At 41.2% G+C, this 22,377-nt stretch overlaps 1 protein-coding gene across 1 annotated transcript in view; it reads right to left on the reverse strand.

Moving 5' to 3' along the window:
- Positions 1-22,377, reverse strand: part of TMEM135 (transmembrane protein 135) — a 158,942-nt gene that overhangs the window by 50,453 nt on the left and 86,112 nt on the right. The window contains exon 6 of the mRNA XM_035116527.2: positions 7,884-7,930. Coding sequence (XP_034972418.1) covers positions 7,884-7,930 — 47 coding nt within the window. The remainder of the gene's footprint in view (positions 1-7,883; positions 7,931-22,377) is intronic.

Raw genomic sequence — 22,377 nt, forward strand, 5'->3', positions numbered from 1 at the left:
GATGCAGCCTTCTGAAGCCCGCTTGTCCCGAGTAGACCTGCCTTCCCTCCCTCTCTGCGCTCGGCTGCTGCATCTGGGAGGAGAAGGGGAGGCAGCCTTCTGAAGCCCGCTTCCTCCTGAGTAGACCTGCCTTCCCTCCCTGTGTGTGTGTGTGTGCGAGAGAGAGAAAGAGAAAGAAAGAGAGAGAGAAGCGCACGGGTCTATCTCGCAGCCTCCTCCTCGCACTGCTGCTTAGAAGCGAGTGGTTGGCGGCCGCAGGTAGGTAAACGGTAGGCAGAGGGGTTGGGGGGAGAGCGCGCGTGCGTGCGTTCCAAGTCTCTGGTCCAATCCCTGTGTTCCTGGGGCACATGCGCAGTAACCCAGGGACACTTGGGAAAACTTGGACGCAGAGACACTTGCATATTATTATATAGGATATGCCACGGGGCAAAGCACTAATTAATGAAATGAAGGAAAGTTGCAAGACCAGGATGTTTGTTGAGTTTACACACAGTACGTCCTACATGTGACCCACAGAAAATCTGTGAGAAGGGTTCCTTGCAGACACCCTACATTTCCAAAACAAGATACTACATTGATACACATCAGATGTTCAAGCTTGTTTCCAGTTCTTATAACACTTCCCCGCTTTTGCAACTAGATCTTGAAGAATAGAAGAGCTTAGATATGTCACCCTCAATTATGGGTAAGATAAAGAGACATAATCACACAGCTGGTGAGAAGATGTCCACTCAAGAATGAATGCACAAGATGAAATTAAAATTATTGCTGGTCAAAGCTTCTGGATGGAAGCAAGGCATGGCTTTTTATGCATGCACTCCCTGTGTTACACACAACTTATTGCGCAGTACATATTGGTTTCTCTTTTTCTTGATTGACGTACATCTGGAGGGAAGCTTACATAAACTGTTTTTTGGTCATCTGGAGGGAATTCTGTTTGGTTCAGTTTATGCTCCACACGTTCTTATAAAATTTGCAAAGGCAAACAATAACAAAATAACAAAATAAATAATGTATGGACATCTTCCCAACACTACCCACATTCCTCTGAGTTCATAAATGTGGAAATACAAGATTCACATTTTCATGTACGATTATATCCAGTGTTAGGTCATATCTAGAGAAGACCCACTGAAATTGATGGACATGACTAATTTAGGTCCATTAATTTCAATGGGTCTGAGTGAAACCAAGCTGGATATAGTCTATAATGTTGTCTATTTTCCTTTAAAACTTTGCAAAATGTATTACATTATCAACTGAGAACGAATCACATGGATTACACTTTCCTTGCATTCTGTGTCCCACTGCTCCCGCCCAGCTCTGTTACCTTTGTGCAAGGCCACAATCTGCCATTGTTTGCTATCAGAATCCTTCAACTGCCCAGCAATCTTTCCTCCCATTTGGCTTTATTTAAAAATGAGGTTTTCTTTAATTCACAAAAACACTCACACAAATATTTTCTCAAAAATCTCCAAGAAGGACCCAATCCTACCCTCTTTCTAACCCTGTTTCGGCACCCTATTTAATTGCCATGCCGGCCCCATGGAAGAGATACCCTAGATCAGGGGTCAGCAAGGTTTATCTTGCCTGGGCCGGATTGGTCCTGCAGAGATCCGTCCATGGGCCGGATCGTGCACGTGGGTGGGTGTGCGCCCGCCCCCTGCAATTTTCAGCATCTACGCATATGCAGACACGATTTTCGGTGTCTACACATGCGCAGACACAATTTTCGGCACCATGAAAGCAAGTTCTTGCGCTGTGCTGTGGCGGTTTGGCGGTTTAGCGCAGTGCGCGAGCGGGCATCTCAATTTGGGGGCGGCTCATGGGCTGGTCAAATGACCTCCATATGGCCGCTTCCGGCCCATGGGCCTTAGGTTGCTAACCCCTGCCCTAGATAATCAACATGCAAATGTTGGAGGAAGTGGAATTTGAAGACATATGGTTTTCTTTTTATTTTCCACAAGCTTGGGTGTTCAGGGCAAAAAGAAAAATGTTGCTGAATGTCCGGGCTGAACGAATGGCTGTCTGGGTATTCTGTTCTGGGAACAAAGGAGGAGAAAAGATTGCATTACCGGAATCACAAGTTATGAGGCACTACCTAAATGGCATTGGGGTCATATTTCACTAATCATCGTTCCCCGCCCCCAACACTAGTGCAGCAAATAAATTTATGCAGCAAATAGAATACCTTCTATCTCAAGTTCCATTAAGATTTCAAAGAGTTCTCACAATACGGAGAACAAACGAGGCCAAACAAAAATGGTAGCTAAATGGGCACACATTATTTTGTGGGATTTCTCGCACTCATCTCTTCAGAAGTGGACTTGGGACTTTGATCTTGCAGACAATAGGACTCCTTTTGTACAAGTTTGGGAGACTTGTCTTGAGCTGTAACTGAGATGCACTCATATATAGGAGCAAAATTAAACTGAGATAGAAACATAGAAAAGGGGAGGATATACAAGTGTATGTATCAGGGTGCCAGTTTCATTCTCCTCCTTTTTTGTTGAAATAAATGGACAGAAACCTCTTGCATCCTTAATAACTAGTTTCTGCTTGCAACCCTAGCTTTACACTTTCCTTTCCAAAGTTTAGAACAGATGAATTAAGACATGTCCATTGTGAATCACCAGTAAGGATTAATTACCATAGCAACCAATCTAAGCCATTGCCCATACAACATCAAGAAAATTGCTGGATTTTCTTAAAGGTATGTTTCAGTAAGCTGGCATTTAGGTATGTGTCATGAATAGAACAAAAGGTTTGGCCTATTCTATATGGATTTTTACCACCATATGAGGTAACTATTTTAACATCAACCTAGTTAATTTTGTATTCTTTGACTATATAAAATAACAGTAAAATGTGTAAGAGATTTAAAAAAACCTAAAGTAGAAGATACTGCACATATTATGAGAATCTCTTTATTTAACAAACTAACTCCCTCCTTTTATTTATTTATGTTTACAAAAGAGCCTAGCACTGGCAACATATGGAAGAGGAATTCTTGGAAATTTGTAAACTCTCCCTTAAACTGAGTTCAAGAATACACATGGATAAAGTAAGATATTCATCTCCATATCTACTGATACAAATTTGATTTGGTAAAAAGGCAGGAACAAGTAAAGAATGCTCTAGACAATTATCACAGTGGTTTTTAACACATGCTTTTGAATTATGCAGTCAGCAATTTTGAACACATATTTTTTCATGCTGCAGTAGATAAAAGCCAAGCACCACTCATGCTTCTGCCTTCATAACCATCATTTGTGAAACTCTGTCATAATTCAACAGAAGTTGGAGAAACCATTTATAGCACAATCTGAACCATGTCTACTCAAGACCAAGGCGCATTAGACCACAGAGGGGCTGACCGCCAGGTAAACATGTACAGTAAAGGATAGTAAACATATCTGTTTGGTTTTCTAGGTATCTAAGCCAGCTATTACTGAGTAGGTTTTTGTTGTTTCTTTTTTAGTTAAAAAAACCCAGAAAACCTGAAAGACACACATTGACCATATTCCAATGCTGTGGAAAGGATGAACTTGGACACAAGAGAAAAAATATAAGGAAAAGATGAAGGAGATCACAGAAAAATCAGGGCATGATTTATGAAGGCCACAAAGCTTCAAGGTCTAAGGGACACATATAAAAGTTCCATGTGGCCGACAGCCACAGGTGATGCTTAATTCTTGACATGTCACTTTTTTATGCTGCAGGAGCTTCTCCCATCTTTTCCTCAGCCCCATTTCATTTTCCAGTTACACCAGGCTGCCTACTGTTTCTCCCGCTCTAGTTAGCCTTCCTGCCATAGTACCTGCAGATCTCTTAACTTGGTGTCCCATATCAATGATGGTGCTACTGCTTCTTGCGATGCCTTCAAGAATATGGCTAGGGAAGGGGAGCTGGAAGACGAACTGAACTGATTGTCCTCTACCATAGGGAGCCTGGAAGCCACACTTTTAACGAACGACAAGCTATTTTATGCTGCCAAGCATTCAGTATCAACATACACATAAGCATACACACCTGGAACACAAAAGAATACCGCTGCATGGGCAATCGTTTAGCCCGCAGTGACTTTCAAAACCAGGACAGAGCCATTTCAGTGTTTTCTACAGCACCTAACACATCACTAGCGCTAAATAAAATTATGCTGTCACAAGAGCTATATGTGGCTTCAAGATGAACACGCTCTTCCCAATGCAAAGTAGCACATTTTGCAATGTTAGTCATATTCAGTGTAGACATATAGAAATTAGTGGGGTGAAGACCTTTCATTTCAGTGGGTGTACTGTGGATGTGACTTGGATGGATATCACCCATACAAAATTGTGGGGAAATGGAAATGGGAGAGAACTGACCATCTCATACTAATCACATTAGTGCTGCAGAATATCTTGTTGCTTTCGAATAATGAGTAATCTAACCTAACAGCCAGCAAGATGAACTGCTGGATTTATTTTCTGCTCACATTTGTTGTAAACTCATTTAAGCTGTTTGCTAGACTGCCGGGATCACAGACTGGTTAAGGGAGATGCCTTGGTAAAATGCCTGATTTTAGCATGCATCACCACAGCCAAGTTAAGACAATGAAAAGAGCTGTCAAAAAGCAAAGGTCAGCCACAAAACGATGTGATCATCATGAAAGACGCCAAGTGAGAAATAAGCTAGCCAAGGAAAAAGCAGACAGAATTATGACTGTTTTCCTCCTTCACAGATCCCATGAGCAGGTTTATAAGAGGTTTATGCAATTTGTTCAACTTAAACTACTTGAACGACTTACCAGCCACAAGCTTTGTCGCCAAGATTTGGGGGCTTGTTCTCCCTTCTCAAAATCAGCATTATAGAAATGCTGACAATATCCAAATGAAAATATCTATGCATCTTCACCAAATGAAGCAATTCAAACATACTGAATGCTTTGAGGCTTTCCTGTCTTTGCACACACCCCATTCTGTTTTAAGCACGATCCTAAAGAAGAATTCTGGAGAACTTGGTAGTTTGGTCACAACTTCGTGGCATTTTGGTTTATCCTATTATCACTTACCCTATTGTGGCTTTTAGAATTTTTCTGAAGGACCAACACAACTATCTACCTTTTCTGTCAACCTTGTAACATAACAGATTCCCCAGGGCTTTTGGAATATGGAAGCAGAATCTCTTTTAACATTTTAGTGGCTTGTAGTATTGTGGAGCAAGATGGTTTGCGCATATTACACAGATACTGGCCCGATTGCACCGGCTGCCCATTGGTTTCTGAGCCCAATTCAAAGTGTTGCCCTTGATGTATAAAGGCTTAAGTGGCTCAGGACCACAATATCTCATGGAACACGTCTCCCCATATGAAATGACCTGGACCCTGTACTCCTCATCTGTGACCCTACCTCATGTGCCTTTTTGCTGTGGCTCCCCATTTGTGGAATGCTGTTCGTAGGGAGGCTCGCTTGCTGCCTTCATTATGTATCTTTAGGTACCAGGCAAAAACCCAAGGGAAACCCAGCCAGATAGGTGGTGTGTGTGTGTGTGTGTGTGTGTGTGTGTGTGTGTATATAATTTCTTTCAGGTCTCTGGCTAATTAAGCAATCTATTTGTTGTGGGGGGGTGTTATTATTTTGATTATTATGTTGTTTATTTTTGTGTTTTTATCTTGCAAACCGTCCTGTGATCCTAGGATGAAGGGCAGTATCAAAGTTAATAACTAAAATAAAATAATAAATAAAGGAGGGGCTTGTTTTAGGAGGTGTGTATTACATGTTAATTTATTGATACTTGCACTTAGACTCTCGGCAAGGAACAAAATGAATAAAAACAGATAGATATGAATTATATTGAATAAATATTTGCATTCATGTTCTAATTTGTGTTCAGGCCTACTTTATGATTTTCCTCAAAACTACAGGAAACATTGAGAAGACCCTGTAGAAACTGGTAAAATTCTGAACCTTCTATGAAGTTATTGGCCAGTTATTCCCCCCCCCCCCGATAATCTGGGAAGGCCTCCCGTGTCAACTGTGTAACAGCAGAAAAACAAAACAGAGATGGCTGCCATTTCCCCTCCATCTTCTTCCTCTAACAACTTCTCCGGCTCCACCTCAATATATGCACCAAGTACGGTATGTTCCTAACCAGCAGTTGGAAATTACGTAATGACTGGAATTATTATAAAAGAAAAGCTTCCAAGTTTTTGCAGCTATTTGGGAAAGTCACAGCTAACAAATGGAAGTAACCATGTTTTCTTCAGAAACCTATAAGACCTGGAAAGTTGTAGTTACTGTAGCAGGGTACCCAGTATAAGGCATAATGAAGCAATTTAGGGAACGGAGGAATCAAGGGTCAAAAGGTGCCTTAGCACAGCACCTTAGAGACCAAGAGAGGAATTCAACGCCATGCTGTTACAAGCATTTCACAAGCACAAGCATTTCTGGATGCCCAACGGAACAATCTCCCCTCTCCACCCCCTTCACACTGTTTTTGGGGTTCTCTCTACACACACACAGGGACGCGGATGGTGCTGTGGTCTAAACCACAGAGCCTAGGGCTTGCCGATCAGAAGGTTGGCAGTTCGACTCCCAGCGACGGGGTGAGCTCCCGTTGTTCGGTCCCAACTCCTGCCCACCTAGCAGTTCAAAAGCACGTCAAAGTGCAAGTAGATAAATAGGTACCACTCCGGCGGGAAGGTAAACGGCGTTTCCGTGCACTGCTCTGGTTCGCCAGAAGCGGCTTAGTCATGCTGGCCACATGACAAATACCAGCTCCCTCACCCAGTAAAGAGAGGTGAGCGCGCAACCCCAGAGTCGTCCGCGACTGGACCTAACAGTCAGGGGTACCTTCACACACACACACACACAATCTGGGATGGGCACAGGGGGAGGATAGCAGGGAAACTCCATTACACTAGCAGAAGTCCTTACATCAGATACATGAAATGAGTCGCAAAGATTGTAGGCATATATGGCCTTACTACGAGGGCCATTAAGTTTCAGCCCAGTTAAGGAATGAGTTCTTAAAAACAAGAAAGAAGCTTGTGGCGCCTTAAAGACTATCAAAATTATTATGGTATTATTTCATGCATTGTACTAGCCTACATCAGATTTGATTCATTAGCAAAGCATCTAATAAGTGGCAAAGGAAATGGATTTTTCGAATATTCAGAAATGGAAAGCAGCCACAAAAAAGGATTTCAAATGCTTCATGGCACCAGGAACCACCAGACCTGAACTAGTGTTTGTAGCATGCAGGGAAAATATTTTGCAGCATTAACGAAATGACCAACATTTAAGCCAACTGTTGTGTGTGAGAGGCGAGAGTGGATTTTGAGCTATGTAAATAATCCGATTATCACTTTATTTATTAGCTCCTGAATTCTTTTATTTACTTGTCAGGGTTCCTAGCCCACCCTCCAAATGGAAAATAACTCAAGGTAATTAGGGCAGAAAACAAAAAATATTAGTAAGACACCATTATCCTAAAGAGAATCAAAGGAAAGGAAAGTTTATTTTTCACAACATCATCACAACTTTTTCCAGTACTAGCAATATTTTGGCTGGTTTTTAAGACTACCAATAGTAGGCAGTTGCAGAATTTCATTAGTATGTGGCAGTCCATGAAAACATTATCTTTTTCTCTTTATACCCAAATTAATAAGTGGATCCTTACAGGACACTCCTCTTTCCACTGCCTTTTTAGCAGATGGTGCTGCAGAGTAAGATTTCAAGAAGCTTAAAAATTTGCAGTGTAAGGTAATTACTACCAAACCTGTTTTTTTGGAATAAATCTAAACTTTTTTTAATTTGGGGAAAACGTGAAGTTATAAAAACCAGCCAAGTTTTTCAAATTACCCTTTAACATAAAGTATGAAAAAATATAGGGCAACATACCTGAAAAAGAACATAAACAGGGCAGCAGTAATGCAGAACAAAAGGACCTACAAAAAGGAAAAATAACATTATTATAAATAGTTGTTACCAAGAAGTGTGTAGACACTGATTCTGGGTTGTGAAAAGCTTGAAAAAACCGGGGGGGGGAAGAGGCGTGAGGATTCAGAATTATCTGTATTTTATTTTATTTTTAAAAAATAATTGAAGTGTGATAGTATAAGTGAAATAAACTCTTGCAGCATGGTTATCCTGAATTCTCTACATAATGCATATTAATAAAAAATGAAATTTAAATTATCCCTTAGAGCACAATTGTAAGGGAAATGAACTTGTTTCAGATCACCTGATTCCGTGAGATCGGGATCCCTGACTGCACTGGATTCCATGGAATAACCAATCTTATGATTTTCAGCTCCCCCAAACACATCATTTTGGGAAAAAGATCAGTGGGTCAGAATAAGAGTGCCACACTATTTAATGTTTTCAAATTTAACAAGTTTGAGGTCTCTTCAAGACCCCCTCATTTCCAACGTGCTTTGATTCCAACATTCTGAAGATTCCTGCCTCCTGATGTCCAAGTGCTAAGGGATTTGGGAACGCTGCATGGAATACTACAGCAATGAGATGACAGAGCAGGAGTCCAAAAAGTTTTATGGGGGGGAAAAGAGCCCTGCCGTTTTGATACTGTTATGGCCTCATCTTTCTTTCTGGTTTCCAAGCCTTCTTTTTTTAAAAAAAAAAACAAAACTTAAATTTTCTGTGGAATCATTCTTCTGTCAAAAGTTGTCACTAATGAGAATGCTCCGGGATTTATTCTAATGTTTAGCTACACATGTTTTGTGCAGTGTCAAAAAAAAACCCTGTGTGAAATATGTTTTTGTCATAAGATGCTAAGTGGTTTCTTTAAAAAAAAGGAACAGATGAGAAATGAACTTTGACGTTGAAAGTATATACAGATGATTAGCAACTGACGTGACGGAATGAAACATGGGTTAAAAGAAAGCTGCACAGGCAATTTCCCCCCTCTGTCTCTATCTAAACATCCCTACGGACACAAACTTTGTCCTTGTCCTAGGCAGCACAGAACTCCTGCCAAAAGCAAAGTAGTGTGGTTTCAGCAGCCTGTGGTCCAAAAAGTGCCTCCAGCAGCTGCAGTTCTCCTCTGGCCTTGAAGGAACTCCCTCCTGTTCAACCTTCAGAAGAACTTTGGCTTGGGAGCACAGTTAGTTCTCTCTCTTTCAACAGGCAGCTTAACAAATCACAGGACAAGCTGCTGACTCTCCTTTCAACTCCTTGTCCTTCCTTCTCCCACCCTTCTGTTTTCTTTTCTCATGTATAACATGAGAAGGATAGGTCTCTGCTGTGACCTACTGCCGTTCCCAGGATTCCTGGAGCTGTGATCCTGTTTGCTAGTCTTAGTTTTGTCCTTCACCAGTCCCGGAGAACTATTCCTTGAAGAAGACCCAAAGATTCGTAGACTTGTAGAGTTGGAAGGGAACCCAAGGGTCGTCCGACCTCCAGCAATGCAGGAAGCACAGCTAACTCACACCACAATGACTAAGCTTCTGGAAAAGTGAGGTCAACAGAAGGGAGCATCTCCCAGGCTGAGATGAGTCCTCCTTCCTCTGCTAGGCCCAACAGACAGAAGGCGGGTTTACAGACTGAACTAGACTGGCCAAGAAGTACAAAGTCACCAGACAAACTGAAGGATGGGTAGATATACAGTACAGAAATCAGTAAGTTGGCATCCTGGAGTGGATTCTAGAAAGCACTGTAAATAATATACGAATCAGAAGAAATAACTACTGGCAACTTCCCATTTGTGCACATATAGCTCACATGGGCCATTTTGGGCAATGGAAGGTGGCCGGGCAGGCTTATGCTGACCCATGTGGGGCCTTGGAACGCACTCCCGTGTAAATGGGGAGTTGCCTGTATAGAGTTTTCAAGCAGCCATTTTGTGAAAATCCTGCATTAACCCTTAGTATACCACAACATAAAAGTAAATAAAAACAGAAACTTCAGCATATTTTGAGGGGGGTAATAGCCACTTTGTAACAGAGAGAAAATCCTGGTCACAAAAATTATAATTTGGGGTTGAGGCTCGGCTTTATGGTGGAATGGAATCCCGGTACCAAACTACAGGATAAGGATAAGGAATAATATCTCTCCCCAAACGACTTGGGGGGGGGATGTCCCTTTACTCCCCCATTCTTTTCAAGACACATCTATTTTTCTTCCTCCCTCGCTGTCTTTTTCACTTCCCCAAATTTCCTGTTTTTTCTTCCTTCCTGTATCTTTCTCTGTTGATTCTTATTTTCTCTTTCCTCTTTCATGTTCTGTCTTTCAGTTGCAAAAAGTTGCAGGGAAGACAAGCATTGTGCTGGTTGTTTGTAAAGAAGAAAGCTTGGGATATATCTCCTGCATGTCCCCGACAGACATGCAAGTTAAACCTAAAGAGGCTGGAATTCTCCCAGTCCTGCTCCCTTCCCCAACCGTTAATGTACATTGGAGGCATTCGTCAAGATTTGGGCCAAGCGACAACTAGCAAGTCCACAGAAGCATCCAGACTATGGGCTGACATACAATTATTGCAACAGTTAACTACAATTGCACATATATAAACACTGCTTGCAACTCCCTGCCGTTTTCTCCACGTGCTTCCATTGCTACCTTCTGGCAAAGATCCATGCATAATTTCAGCACAGATATGCGGCCCCAGTTGCATCTCAGCATGTTGGTTTAAGTTAATTATTTTATTTTTCCAGCAGTGGGCGATGCTGGCAGCAGTTCAAATTGCTACAAGGCCTTTTTGATCATTAACAGCCAACTAGGGAGCATGTGATTAAAGGCTGGATTCAAACTAAGCTTGCTCCACTGGGTTTTTTCTCCCTCACAAAAATAGCCTCTGTTGGTTTTTTTCAGATTTAAAAAAAACCAAACACTCAGACTATTTGTATTGTTTCTATACTTCATGACAAAGATGATGAAATTTAAAAGCACCTTTACAAAAATCTAGGTCACCTGCAGGTACAATAATGTTCTAAAACTTAACCTTTGATGTTTGCCAACTCCACAAAACAAACTCTTCTCACTAGGGAGCTTGGCTTGAACATTATGTACAATGCATTGTACAAATCAGCACAATCCTGAAGGTAACCTTGCTGTAGTTGTGTGTTTTTTTTAAGGCTTAATCTTCTACCAGATAAATTGCTCCTTTACCTTTACCTTTTACTTCTAGTTAGATGAAACTGGCAGGAAGTTTCTCATGTAGCTACTTAAAACATTTTTCAGTGGCTAAAAAGTGGGCGATTTCAGGGACGTAGAAGCCACATTCACACCATACATTTAAAGCGCTGTGATACCACTTTAATCAGCCATAGCTTCCTTCAAAGAATTCTGGAAGCTGTAATTTCTTAAGGGTGATGAGAGCTATTAGGAGCTTATTAGCCCTTCCCAGAGCTACAGTTCCCAGAATGGTTTAAGAGTCAAGCCCTCTTCCCAGAGAGTGTGAATTGTGGCTCTGGGGCGGAAATGGGGTCTCCCAGCCACTTTCAGCACCCTTAAGAAACCTCTGTTTCCAGAATTCTTTGGCTGTGGGGAACCCTGACTGCAGGGCCGTCTTTACCCGAGTGTGCAAGGCACCCGGGCACCGAATTCTGGGGAGCACCAAATGGATACCTACTGTATACCAGTCCCTCTCAATCAGAGGCAGTGAAAAGCAATGGAGCGAAAGTGTCCCGTCCCCCGTCCCCGGGTTGCTCTGTTACTCTGTCAAAAGCAGTTTTTCCTGCTGCTTCGTTACAGGTGAGCAATTCCCTGCCCCCCCAAAAAAGCTCAACAACTTTGAGTCCCCCCCAAGAAAAGGGTCTTTGGCTTCCCCCCCCCTAAATTTGGGGGCGCAGGGCAGATCTTTGCACCCCGGCAGCACATATGCTAAAGACGGTCCTGCTGACTGCTTTAAAGTGGTGTGATAGTGCTTTAAATGTATGGTGTGAATGTGGCCAGAGACGAAATCCAATCCTCTTGCACAGGATTGTAATATTGGGAGTGGTATGCACTTCGGGTAGCAATACAACACTTACGGACAATGGTTGTGATTCAAAGGGCTGTTTTGCTAATTGGCCAGGACAGCCTCCCCAGATCAAGTCCTCTGTGTCCTGGCAATACTGCCTAACTGGCTCTGCTCCAGTCCTTACTTGAGTGTTTTTGCCTGTCTGGGATGTTTCCCTGAACTACGGTGATGCTTCTTGCTTTTTATCAGGGGCATGTTTTTAAGCAGGGATGCTACAGCACCTCCTGCATTTTTAAGCATGGGGGGTTGTCTCTCCACACCTTCCTTGATAGTGGTGCTACCTGTAGGAAAAGAGCAAAAGTGAATGTAGTCTATGATACAGAGATTAGGTGTCACCTAATGAGGCTGAAAAAGATTTCCTATCTCACACTCTACACAGAAATCCCTTTTGTATCTAAATAGTGTTGTAGCAACAAGCTCTAAAGATAAATATCCAACTATCCCACACGCCCACAAAACAAAACAAGCTAAAGTTATATCTCATAGCCAAAAAAGGACAAGAAACATGGATAGTTATTTTTAAAAACAAATAGATTTCATACTATATAAAACCATAACTGTGTGTTCAGTGGAAACCAGAGCTGTAAATTAACCTGCACTCTGTTGGAATTCTACTCCAGATTTTTTGCCTTGCCATGACCCATTCAGAGTTGATTGATGTCAGAAGGTCAACAAGCGGAGCTCTGCAACATATAGAGCTTGAAATCTTCCAGCTGTACAAATAACTACATCCAGCCGAAAGACTAAAAGTATCTTGAATGAGTGATATATGTTTGACGAGTTCTTTTTATATCATTTACTTTCCCTACGCTGTTTTTATTAGACGCTCATTAAACAACCTAGATTTCACACATCGGCAAATTGCATGCATAAAAGCACCAACTGTTGCTGATAACTTCACAGTAGCAAATCAAAAATTCATTTCTGAACATTAGCTGAGGCAGAGGTGCAAAACCTGCTGCAAAGCAACTAGATTTTCTAGGAGTGCTATATAGTTTTCCCTCCTATTCATATCAGTCATAAAGTTCCACGCAAATGAAAACTGGAATGCACAACGCAATTTGCTAGTTTAACTAACATTTAATTGGTTATTAATAACTCCTAACCAAATTTTAAGTCATTTGTTATGACTGAGCTTAAAAATATTTGTAGTTTTTGCCCTGTTACTTCCTGTGTAACTTAACTTTAAGTTTTCACAAATTCCCCCCCAAAATTAACAGCTCTCCCTGAAAACCAACCTCCTACCCCTTGCTCAGTATTCCTGTCTACTCTAATCCAGTAATAAGCTCCAGTTATCTGTCAATATTAAAGGGGCAAGATGGCTAATTAAAAGAGAAATTACAGTTAATTACTTAAAGGAAGATGATTTCATTTGGTGCTATGTGTCTTCAAGTACTTTCAACTCCAGGTGTTATTTAACAAAGAGTTCTTAAACCCCATTCCAGATCTCATAAAAACTCTTTGAACTATATAATTACAATAAATGCATTTATATATATATATATATATATATATATATATATATATATATATATATATATATATATATATATATATATATAATGTGCAAAGGGCACACACATCCACGTGAAACATTTTGTTTAAAAAATCAACAACTGTGAAAAAACAGGGAGCTACTTGGCTGTATAGTTACTATCGGACTCTATACATCAAGCACCAAGTCCTTACATCCTATGACACTGTGCTTTGAGGTGTGAACCACAGGCAGTTGTGGTCAGAATGCTACCACCACACTGGCCAGAATATTCCTGGTCATTGGAAATCAAGGAGTCAATTCTATGCCAACAACATTTCTCTAACTTCTTCTGCATTTCCTTAGTCACAGCAACTTGTCACCAAGGAAAGCCAGGAGGTTCTCCTACATATGAAGGGTGGTATACGAATTTGATAAATAAATAAAAATAATTTGCCCGCTTGTCAAATCTGGTGCTCCAGGCTACCTTCCAAGCTTCAAGATGCTGACCCTTCCCACCTAAGGCACAGAGATACTTCACAGGGCCTTCAAAAATCCCACTGCACAGGTTTCGGCCTGAGTTAACATCATGCTTGCTTTCAAAATGGACTGTTGTGAAAGGTTTGGCCTAGGAGCCCTCAGCAATGAACAGAAACACTAACATGTTTTCTAATTGTATTTCTATCTGCCTAAGGCATGTACTTTTTAATAAGTAACGCCAAGGAATTTTAATGTCTCTAAATTGCTGCCCTGCAGAAAACGTGGCAAATGCGAGCTCAAGTTTTAGGAACATGAGGCTGCTGGGTTTTTTTGTTTTTTTCACACACTGTCATGCAGCTGTCCTGGGTTTATCGTGGAACAGCTGTTTTGGATATCACTAACAGGCAGAGCACCTCAGTGCTGGGGTTTTTTTAAAAAAGAGGGAGGGAGACCTCCTGTATTCTTTCAGCACAAAATATGATGGGAAAAGGGAGAGATGCAGGGTACTGGTGCAATTTACTCTTGAATAAGGTAAAAGAATAAGCAAGAAACAAATAAATCCCCTCTTCAGGAAATGAGGCCTCACCATTCTAATTTGAGTGAGGTGGTGCTTTTTTAAATGACAATAAAATAATAGTAATAAACCTTTTAAGCAATATGTTTTAAGAGGCCCGGTCAGGATTGCTTTTGTATGTCAATTTCCACATCATGCTCAAGTTTAGTCACCAGTGAATGCAATTCTTAGGAGGCAAAGTTTAAAACAAATTCTTAGGTGGCATTGCAACAAATTTTGATACCTTGGATTTAAGATGCATCAGTATCGTACAGGGGCCAAAGTTTTTAATTACGGTTTTTAACTGCTTTCAGTGCTAATTTCAATCTCTCTTGTAAGTCACTTAAGAGGTTTTGCTACAATCAGGCGGCATACGAATTTTGTTAATAATATAATATAATATAATATAATATAATATAATATAATATAATATAATATAATATAATATAATATAATGCCTCTCCCCTGGCCTACCAGAGTACCTTCTGTATTGCAATGGTCTTGGTGCTCTCAGTGGGGGAAATCAGCTCACTCAAAGTGTGTGGCATCCAGGGAATAATGCCACAGTTTGCTTCCAGTTTGTGTGCCACTACGGTAGTACAGGAGTGTCGAATGCCGGCATTCAGAGATTTCACCATACAACTGCTGTGGCATGACTTGGAGAGCACTAGGTATAGAATCTCTGGCCCATGGGCCAAACTTGGCCCACCAAGGTGTCCAATTTCTCACAATACCTTCTTTCCCCATACTACGCCTAGCCACCCATCAGCTGGCGTCACTGTTGATGTCAGCTCATAGGCAGGAGGGCAGGGTTTAATCTTGTAATGGCTGCACAAACCCATTCCCCACAAGAGATAAGACTGCACAGCCAGGGCTAGATTAGCAGAGCATGGATTAAAGCCCTCTGCAATTGAAGCAGCTCTTGAATGAGAGCCCCTTCAGAGGGGCAAAGGCTTTCTGACTGTTCCTGTGCTTCCATCTGAGCCTCTGGAGCATGGGTAGACAAACTATCCAGCCCAATCGCCTTCTAAATCCAGCCCACAGATGGTCCGGGAACCAGCGTGTTTTTACTCGAGTAGAATGTGTCCTTTTATTTAAAATGCATCTCTGGGTTATTTGTGGGGCCTGCCTGGTGTTTTTACATGAGTAGAATGTGTGCTTTTATTTAAAATGCATCTCTGGGTTATTTGTGGGGCATAGGAATTCATTTTTTCCACAAAAATATAGTCCAGCCCCCCACAAGGTCTGAGGGACAGTGGACCAGCCCCCTGCTGAAAATGTTTGCTGACCCCTGCTCTGGAGGCTCAAACAGGAGAGTATCAGCTTCCTTAAAGCCTTTTGCAGGTCTACCCCTTTCCCTTTAAGCCTCTGGTCCTTTTTGTTATGTCATAATGACACCATTGATTGACAGATGAGCGGTCTCACGCACCTGTTGAATTTGACCAGCAAGACAGGTCCTGATGAGTGCCTGGCCCACGGAGCCAAAAGGGCTCCCCACCCCAGCGCAGACCTTCATTCTTAATTTGTGGACGTGGCTGGACCATATTAAAAGAACAGGAAAGGTACACTGCATACAGGGCCAAGGATGCAAAATTCACTAGATCTAACTTTCAAAGAGCCGAGCAAAGATATGCATATGAAATGTGTTTGTACACAAGTCAAAATTCTTAAGTACTTTCCACTTTATCATCTCCTCGGCTATCTTGAAACTCTTTAACTGCTGCAGAATTATAGCAAATATTTTGTACGCCTGTTGCCTACGGGTAACAGGAGTTTGCCCTGTAAGAATCGTGAAGCTTCTTTGGACTTCTTAAGATCAGCAGGCAGGCTGGCATCCAGTATTTCACATACTGTTTCACAGTATGCCAAGGGAAAGGAGATACTCAAGAGACAATTCACCAGAGCTTCTTGACCTTTGCATGAAAGGCTGAACCGACCTTCATCAGGTTCACTTCTATAATTGTTAGTTTTTAATTTGTTAAGTTTTTTTTAGGTATTTCTTTTTAAAAGATTATTTAAAAGAAAAAACCAAAAGCATGCTATAATACTACAATATATAACTATTAATGCAATTTACTATATCAATTAAACTTATTTTCACAGCTACGATTTAATAACCCTGCAAGTCTTCAAATAAGAACAAAGATCAACAAGATAAATAATCACTTCCATGCCTGCCGAATGTTATTTTACAACCATGTTCTTAAATATCCCCCAGCAGAAAATATAGATTTCCTGAGGCTTACACTCAATTATTCCAATATTAAATAAAGAAACTCAACTTTAAAAAAAAATGCCTTGCTCTCCACACACACACCCCAGTAAGTAGGTTTCTTCACCTTACCGGGCATACCATTATCTTATGCTTTAATTAATCAACAATCTGTTGATTGATAAGTGGTATTTTTCCAATTCTGGCCTATTACGGTAGTATTCTAACAGTTGTCACCAAATAAATTATCATTTCTATGTCATCTTCTTGTACTCAGCCTATAAAGTAACCTAATAACATCACCATTCACCCTCTTGGAAGATCATAACCCCCCAAAATTATTTTATTTCTGATATAACAATATCCCAGAAAAACTGGATTTTTTTATACACACATAATGTGGAATAGGCTAGCTCCCGGCAAGTTGTATCTCCAGCAATGATCTGCATGCTCAGGGTATATTTCATTGGAAACACAAAATAAATTTAACACATATTTATTTGGCTTGCCTATTCCATTAATTTCAACAGAATAAACATGTTTCCTTTGGACAGGGGGATGAAGCCAGAGACTACAGGAAAAGTTAACAGTGATCTCAAGGTATCTCATAAAAATTCCTGTGGAATACTCTGCCCACAGAGATTCAGCAAGCACCTTCTGTGCCAACTTTTAAATACCTGCTGAAAGCCCATTTTTCTGACAGGCCTATGCAGGAGCATTTCTCTGACAATGGTTTACTGATTGTTTTTTAACTTTTTTCTTTTATTTTATTTTTTAAAATGTGTTAAGTTATCATTTTAATGTTGTAAACGACTCCAATATGTTTTGCAATTTAGCAGTAAGTAAGTAAGTGTACTCAAAAAGACCTAAGATATATAATACAATTTACAAATTGATTCATACTGTGTACTTATGTCATAAGCTGAAGATGACAGCTTTCTCCTTATATACAACTTATATAATATTAATTTTATCTGATAACAAAAAACACTTTATCTTGCTTGCATAATCACTACATCAGTTCATTTATCATTTACACCAGCAAGGCTTCATTGCGCACATAGATAGTTTGTCCATGAACATTTCATACTGAGGTATAGAACATTTGCATGAAATTGCACAAGGGGGAGAATTGCAGATTTTCAATGAATTTCAGAGTCTTCACACTTGCAAATCCTTCAAGGTTAAAAAATAAAACTAGGAAGAAGAATATTAGTCTCAGGAGTCTGGAAAGGAAAGGAAAATTGCTTAAATCTAGGTAGCCTGAGCGGCTGAAGTATTTTCTGTATTAGGTTCTACACCTAGTTTTGTCACAGTCATCATGAATTTCCATGCAATTTTTGCAGGGCTATTAGGTAGCATAACAAACTTAGTTTCCAAGCACTTTTTGGGCAATTGTTCCATAAATATGATGGCAGTATAGTGCAGGCATCCCCAAACTTCGGCCCTCCAGATGTTTTGGACTACAATTCCCATCTTCCCCAACCACTGGTCCTGTTAGTTAGGGATCATGGGAGTTGTAGGCCAAAACATCTGGAGGGCCACAGTTTGGGGATGCCTATAGTACGACAGCTAGACTGGTGACTGGGAGCGGCCGCCGAGACCACATTAACACCGGTCCTAAGAGACCTACATTGGCTCCCAGCACGTTTTCCGAGCACAATTCAAAGTGTTGGTGCTGACCTTTAAAGCCCTAAACAGCCTCGGTCCAGTATACCTGAAGGAGCGTCTCCACCCCCATTGTTCAGCCCGGACACTGAGATCCAGCGCCGAGGGCCTTCTGGCGGTTCCCTCACTGCGAGAAGCAAAGCTACAGGGAACCAGGCAGAGGGCCTTCTCGGTACTGGCGCCCGCCCTGTGGAACGCCCTTCCATCGGAGGTCAGGGAGATGAACAACTACTTGACATTTAGAAAACACCTAAAGGCAGCCCTGTTTAGAGAAGTTTTTATTCTGTGATATTTAAATGTATTTTGGTATTTGTTGGAAGCCGCCCAGAGTGGCAGCGGAAACCCAGCCAGATGGATGGGGTATAAATATAATAATAATAATAATAATAATAATAATAATAATAATAATAATAATAATATTTTCTCTCCGAGTTCATACAGCTTTTGAACTTAGCAATCCAATTGCTTTTGTCACAGTCATTGCAAACATTGGTGTGTTTAGCCATTGTGTAGTTGTGTGTAGTTCAATAAACATTTATTGTTTTTTCATTCTCCTGTTAATCTGTACTATTACTGAGAATTCCTGTTAAGATTTTATATCATCTGCTATCATCACAATCAGATGGAGAAGAAAAGTCTAGGAATGGTGATGGTGGTAAGGAAACATCCCAACCTCAACAACCCAAAAAACTTTCTGCACTCCCGTAAATATTTGTCATCACTTTTCAGGCCCGGGGCAAGGAATTTAGCAGCAACCCGCCACTGCTCTGCCTCCTAAATTCATGTTTTATGGGAAATGAATAAAACAATTTGTCAGGCGCGGATTGGGCTCCTGGCCAAGTTAGCTACACCTACACCAGCACAGCTGTTAAGATACTCTTGAACATTTCTGCCAACAAGCCCCAAGCAAACTGCAGAGAGATAAGATCAAAAGGATGCCTAATACATGATATTAAACCAGAGATTGTGTAGATTCTTGTTAAATCAGTGTTGTCTGATCACAGTGAAATTATTAGAACTGGCAATTACAGAACACGCCTGAGCCAAAATAGAGAACACCTGTCATTAGAGAAGGGAGGGTGGAGGGGAAAACCAATTAAATCCCTAGATTTTATGGTTCACTAACTCTATATAAACATACATGCTTAAGTACTACATCAGTTCTTTGTAACTACAAACCTAATTGCTTAGCCTTTAAGCTGATATGTTTTGTCCTCTTTGCTTCAGATAAATAAAACAGAATGACAGAACGGCCACAAAGCTCTCATTTTGTCCCTTTCTGCTGAACCTTGATGCAAGTTCATTTCTCAAACTACGGCTTGAAAGGACAAGAGCTTTGCAGATAGGGCAAGCTTTAAATCTCAGCATGGTAAATTATCTCCATTGTGACTGTGGTAAGCAGTCTTCTAAAGGTCTTCAAGAGGGGCAGTGCACATCTGTGGTTAGCAGAAAGGAGATACTGTATAACATCTTTGGTGCATCCAATCCACCTCCACTCTCTCACACCCAAAACATTTACAGTACATGCGTACATGTCATGAAACTGCTTGGGTGCTCTGTGGAGGGGAGTGCAGTATAATACAAAATTAAGAAACTATATGCACTTCATTTAATGTATTTTCCCCTGCTCAATAGTAAGTCAGTCCCCGCCCTCGGCTTACAGTCCAAAAGACACTACACAAAAGAAGGGATTAGAAGTGAGGAGGAAATAAGCAAACTCGGGCACCAGTTCTTAGTTACCAATTTCTTCTGTTTCAGTTTCAGTGTATCTGAAGAAGTGTGCATGCACACGAAAGCTCATACCAATGACAAACTTAGTTGGCCTCTAAGGTGCTACTGAATTTTTTTAATTTTGTTTCAACTACGTCAGACCAACACGGCTACCTACCTGTAACAATTTCTTCTAAGTATTATTTCTGGCAGGTAGAGAGGTAACAAGCTTACTGAAGGAGCTCATTCTTTGGAAATTGGAACATGGTGGGGCCATGTTCGTCTTCCCCTTGCTATGATGATGTTTCTTAGAGGTAGGTGGGGACCCTTGGGCTATGGTAGGGGTCAAACATTAGATGAATAAATTTCTACAGTATAGCACTGTTTTGTCCATTATCAAATGGACAAAAAAAACTCACTGGTTCTCTATTTGCAGGAAATTATGTATTATATGACCCAAGACACTACAAGTGAAACTGTCAGTAGGTTGCCCCGTGCTTTTACTTTTAAACAAATATTCAACTTGTATCCATTATCATAAAATCAACTGCACAACAGTAAAACACATCCTGTTTCCTTGGTGAAAGGAAACTTCAAATTTTTTGTGACTTTAATACTTGGAAGAGGCAGGGAGAAAATGGGGAATGATTTCGTTTTTAAAGGGAGTGTTGCTGGGCCTTTCAGGGAACTAATGAATTTTGCCTCTCAGATTAAGACACCTTTAAGCAGGAAGTGTTGGACAAGCAAGTCTCACAGGACCTAAAGGTAAAGGGACACCCCTGACCATTAGGTCCAGTCGTGACCGACTCTGGGGTTGCGGCGCTCATCTCGCGTTATTGGCCGAGGGAGCCGGCGTACAGCTTCTGGGTCATGTGGCCAACATGACAAAGCTGCTTCTGGTGAACCAGAGCAGCACACGGAAACACCATTTACCTTCCCGCTTGGAGTGGTACCTATTTATCTACTTGCACTTTGACGTGCTTTGGAACTGCTAGGTTGTCAGGAGCTGGGACCGAACAACGGGAGCTCACCCCATTGCAGGGATTCGAACCGCCAACCTTCTGATCAGCAAGCCCTAGGCTCTGTGGTTTAAACCACAGCGCCACCTGCGTCCCCTCGCAGGACCTACACACTACTAAAAAGCCTGCCTATTTCTCAAGGCTTCCCCGCCATTCTCAAGATTAAACCCATTTCAGATGAAATGGCTCTACAAAGCCTATGGACAATCTCCTCTAGAGTATTTTCAAAACACTCACATCACTGTAAAAGGTCAGCCTGGCTGCGTCCAAATACCAGTGTTGTCCCTGCCCAAGAAAATGGAATGAGAGGAATAAGCAGGATCTCAGCATGGCAGAACTGCTAATAACTTCACACTGAGATGATGATTAGGAGTGAAGTGGAGTCATATGGTCATATGTAATCCTTTTGTAACAGTCGGGCACTCAAACTGAAATTCTCCAGCTCTTTCAGCTTTTAGTACTCAGACCCTCACAATAGAAGCAGGTCTAATTGGTGTGAAGGGCGATGCAAGGAACTACCCTGCCCAGACTGTGTTTTGCAGGATTCTTACAGGTGGATTAAAAGTTGTGCCTTTGAGAATTAGGGTTGGCGAGGAGAGAAGGAGTAACAGATTCTGAAAAACACAGAAAGGAGGAGGGGTGGGTCAAACACAGACTCATTTAACTAATGCTTTAATGGGAAATGCTCTTAAGGAGAGCGGGTGGTTCCTGGTACTTATTGTTTAGCAGTTTGGGGAGCTGCCCTTTGCTTGCATTCCTTCACACTAATGAAATGGGGATGGCACTGTAAGGAGTGTGGCTAGTTCTGAGTATTTTCTGTAAAAAGATCGGGAATTGAGATTGAATGTGGATCTAATTCAACTAGTATCCAAGATGTATAACATTTGTGGCTGGGATTAAGCTGCTTCTAGGGTCTTATCCAAAACCATGATGGATAGGAAAATACTCTTTGACTCGAGGGGCCCTGAGCCATATAATGCATAATTTCCTTCAAGGAGGAAATCGGCACTTTTCTGTCTGTTACATGGAATTCTGTGGATGGATTGTATAATTAGAAGAACACAGTGTTCATTTGGAAGGACAGCACAATTGGGGTGGGTGTGGTATTAGTAGGATGGTGTGTACAAAAGTGTGTGAGAGTGAAAGAGAAGAAATGTAGGCTATGGTTAGGATAAATCCTTCCACACGCACACAGAAATATTTCACACACAGTCCAAAAGTAGGGAATCCAAATACCACACACCGAAAAAATTAATATAATTAGTTCATTGACAATTAGTTAATAACTGTTGTTCCCCTGGTG

This window comes from Zootoca vivipara, chromosome 4 (genome assembly GCF_963506605.1).
Source record: "Zootoca vivipara chromosome 4, rZooViv1.1, whole genome shotgun sequence".
Taxonomy (NCBI): domain Eukaryota; kingdom Metazoa; phylum Chordata; class Lepidosauria; order Squamata; family Lacertidae; genus Zootoca; species Zootoca vivipara.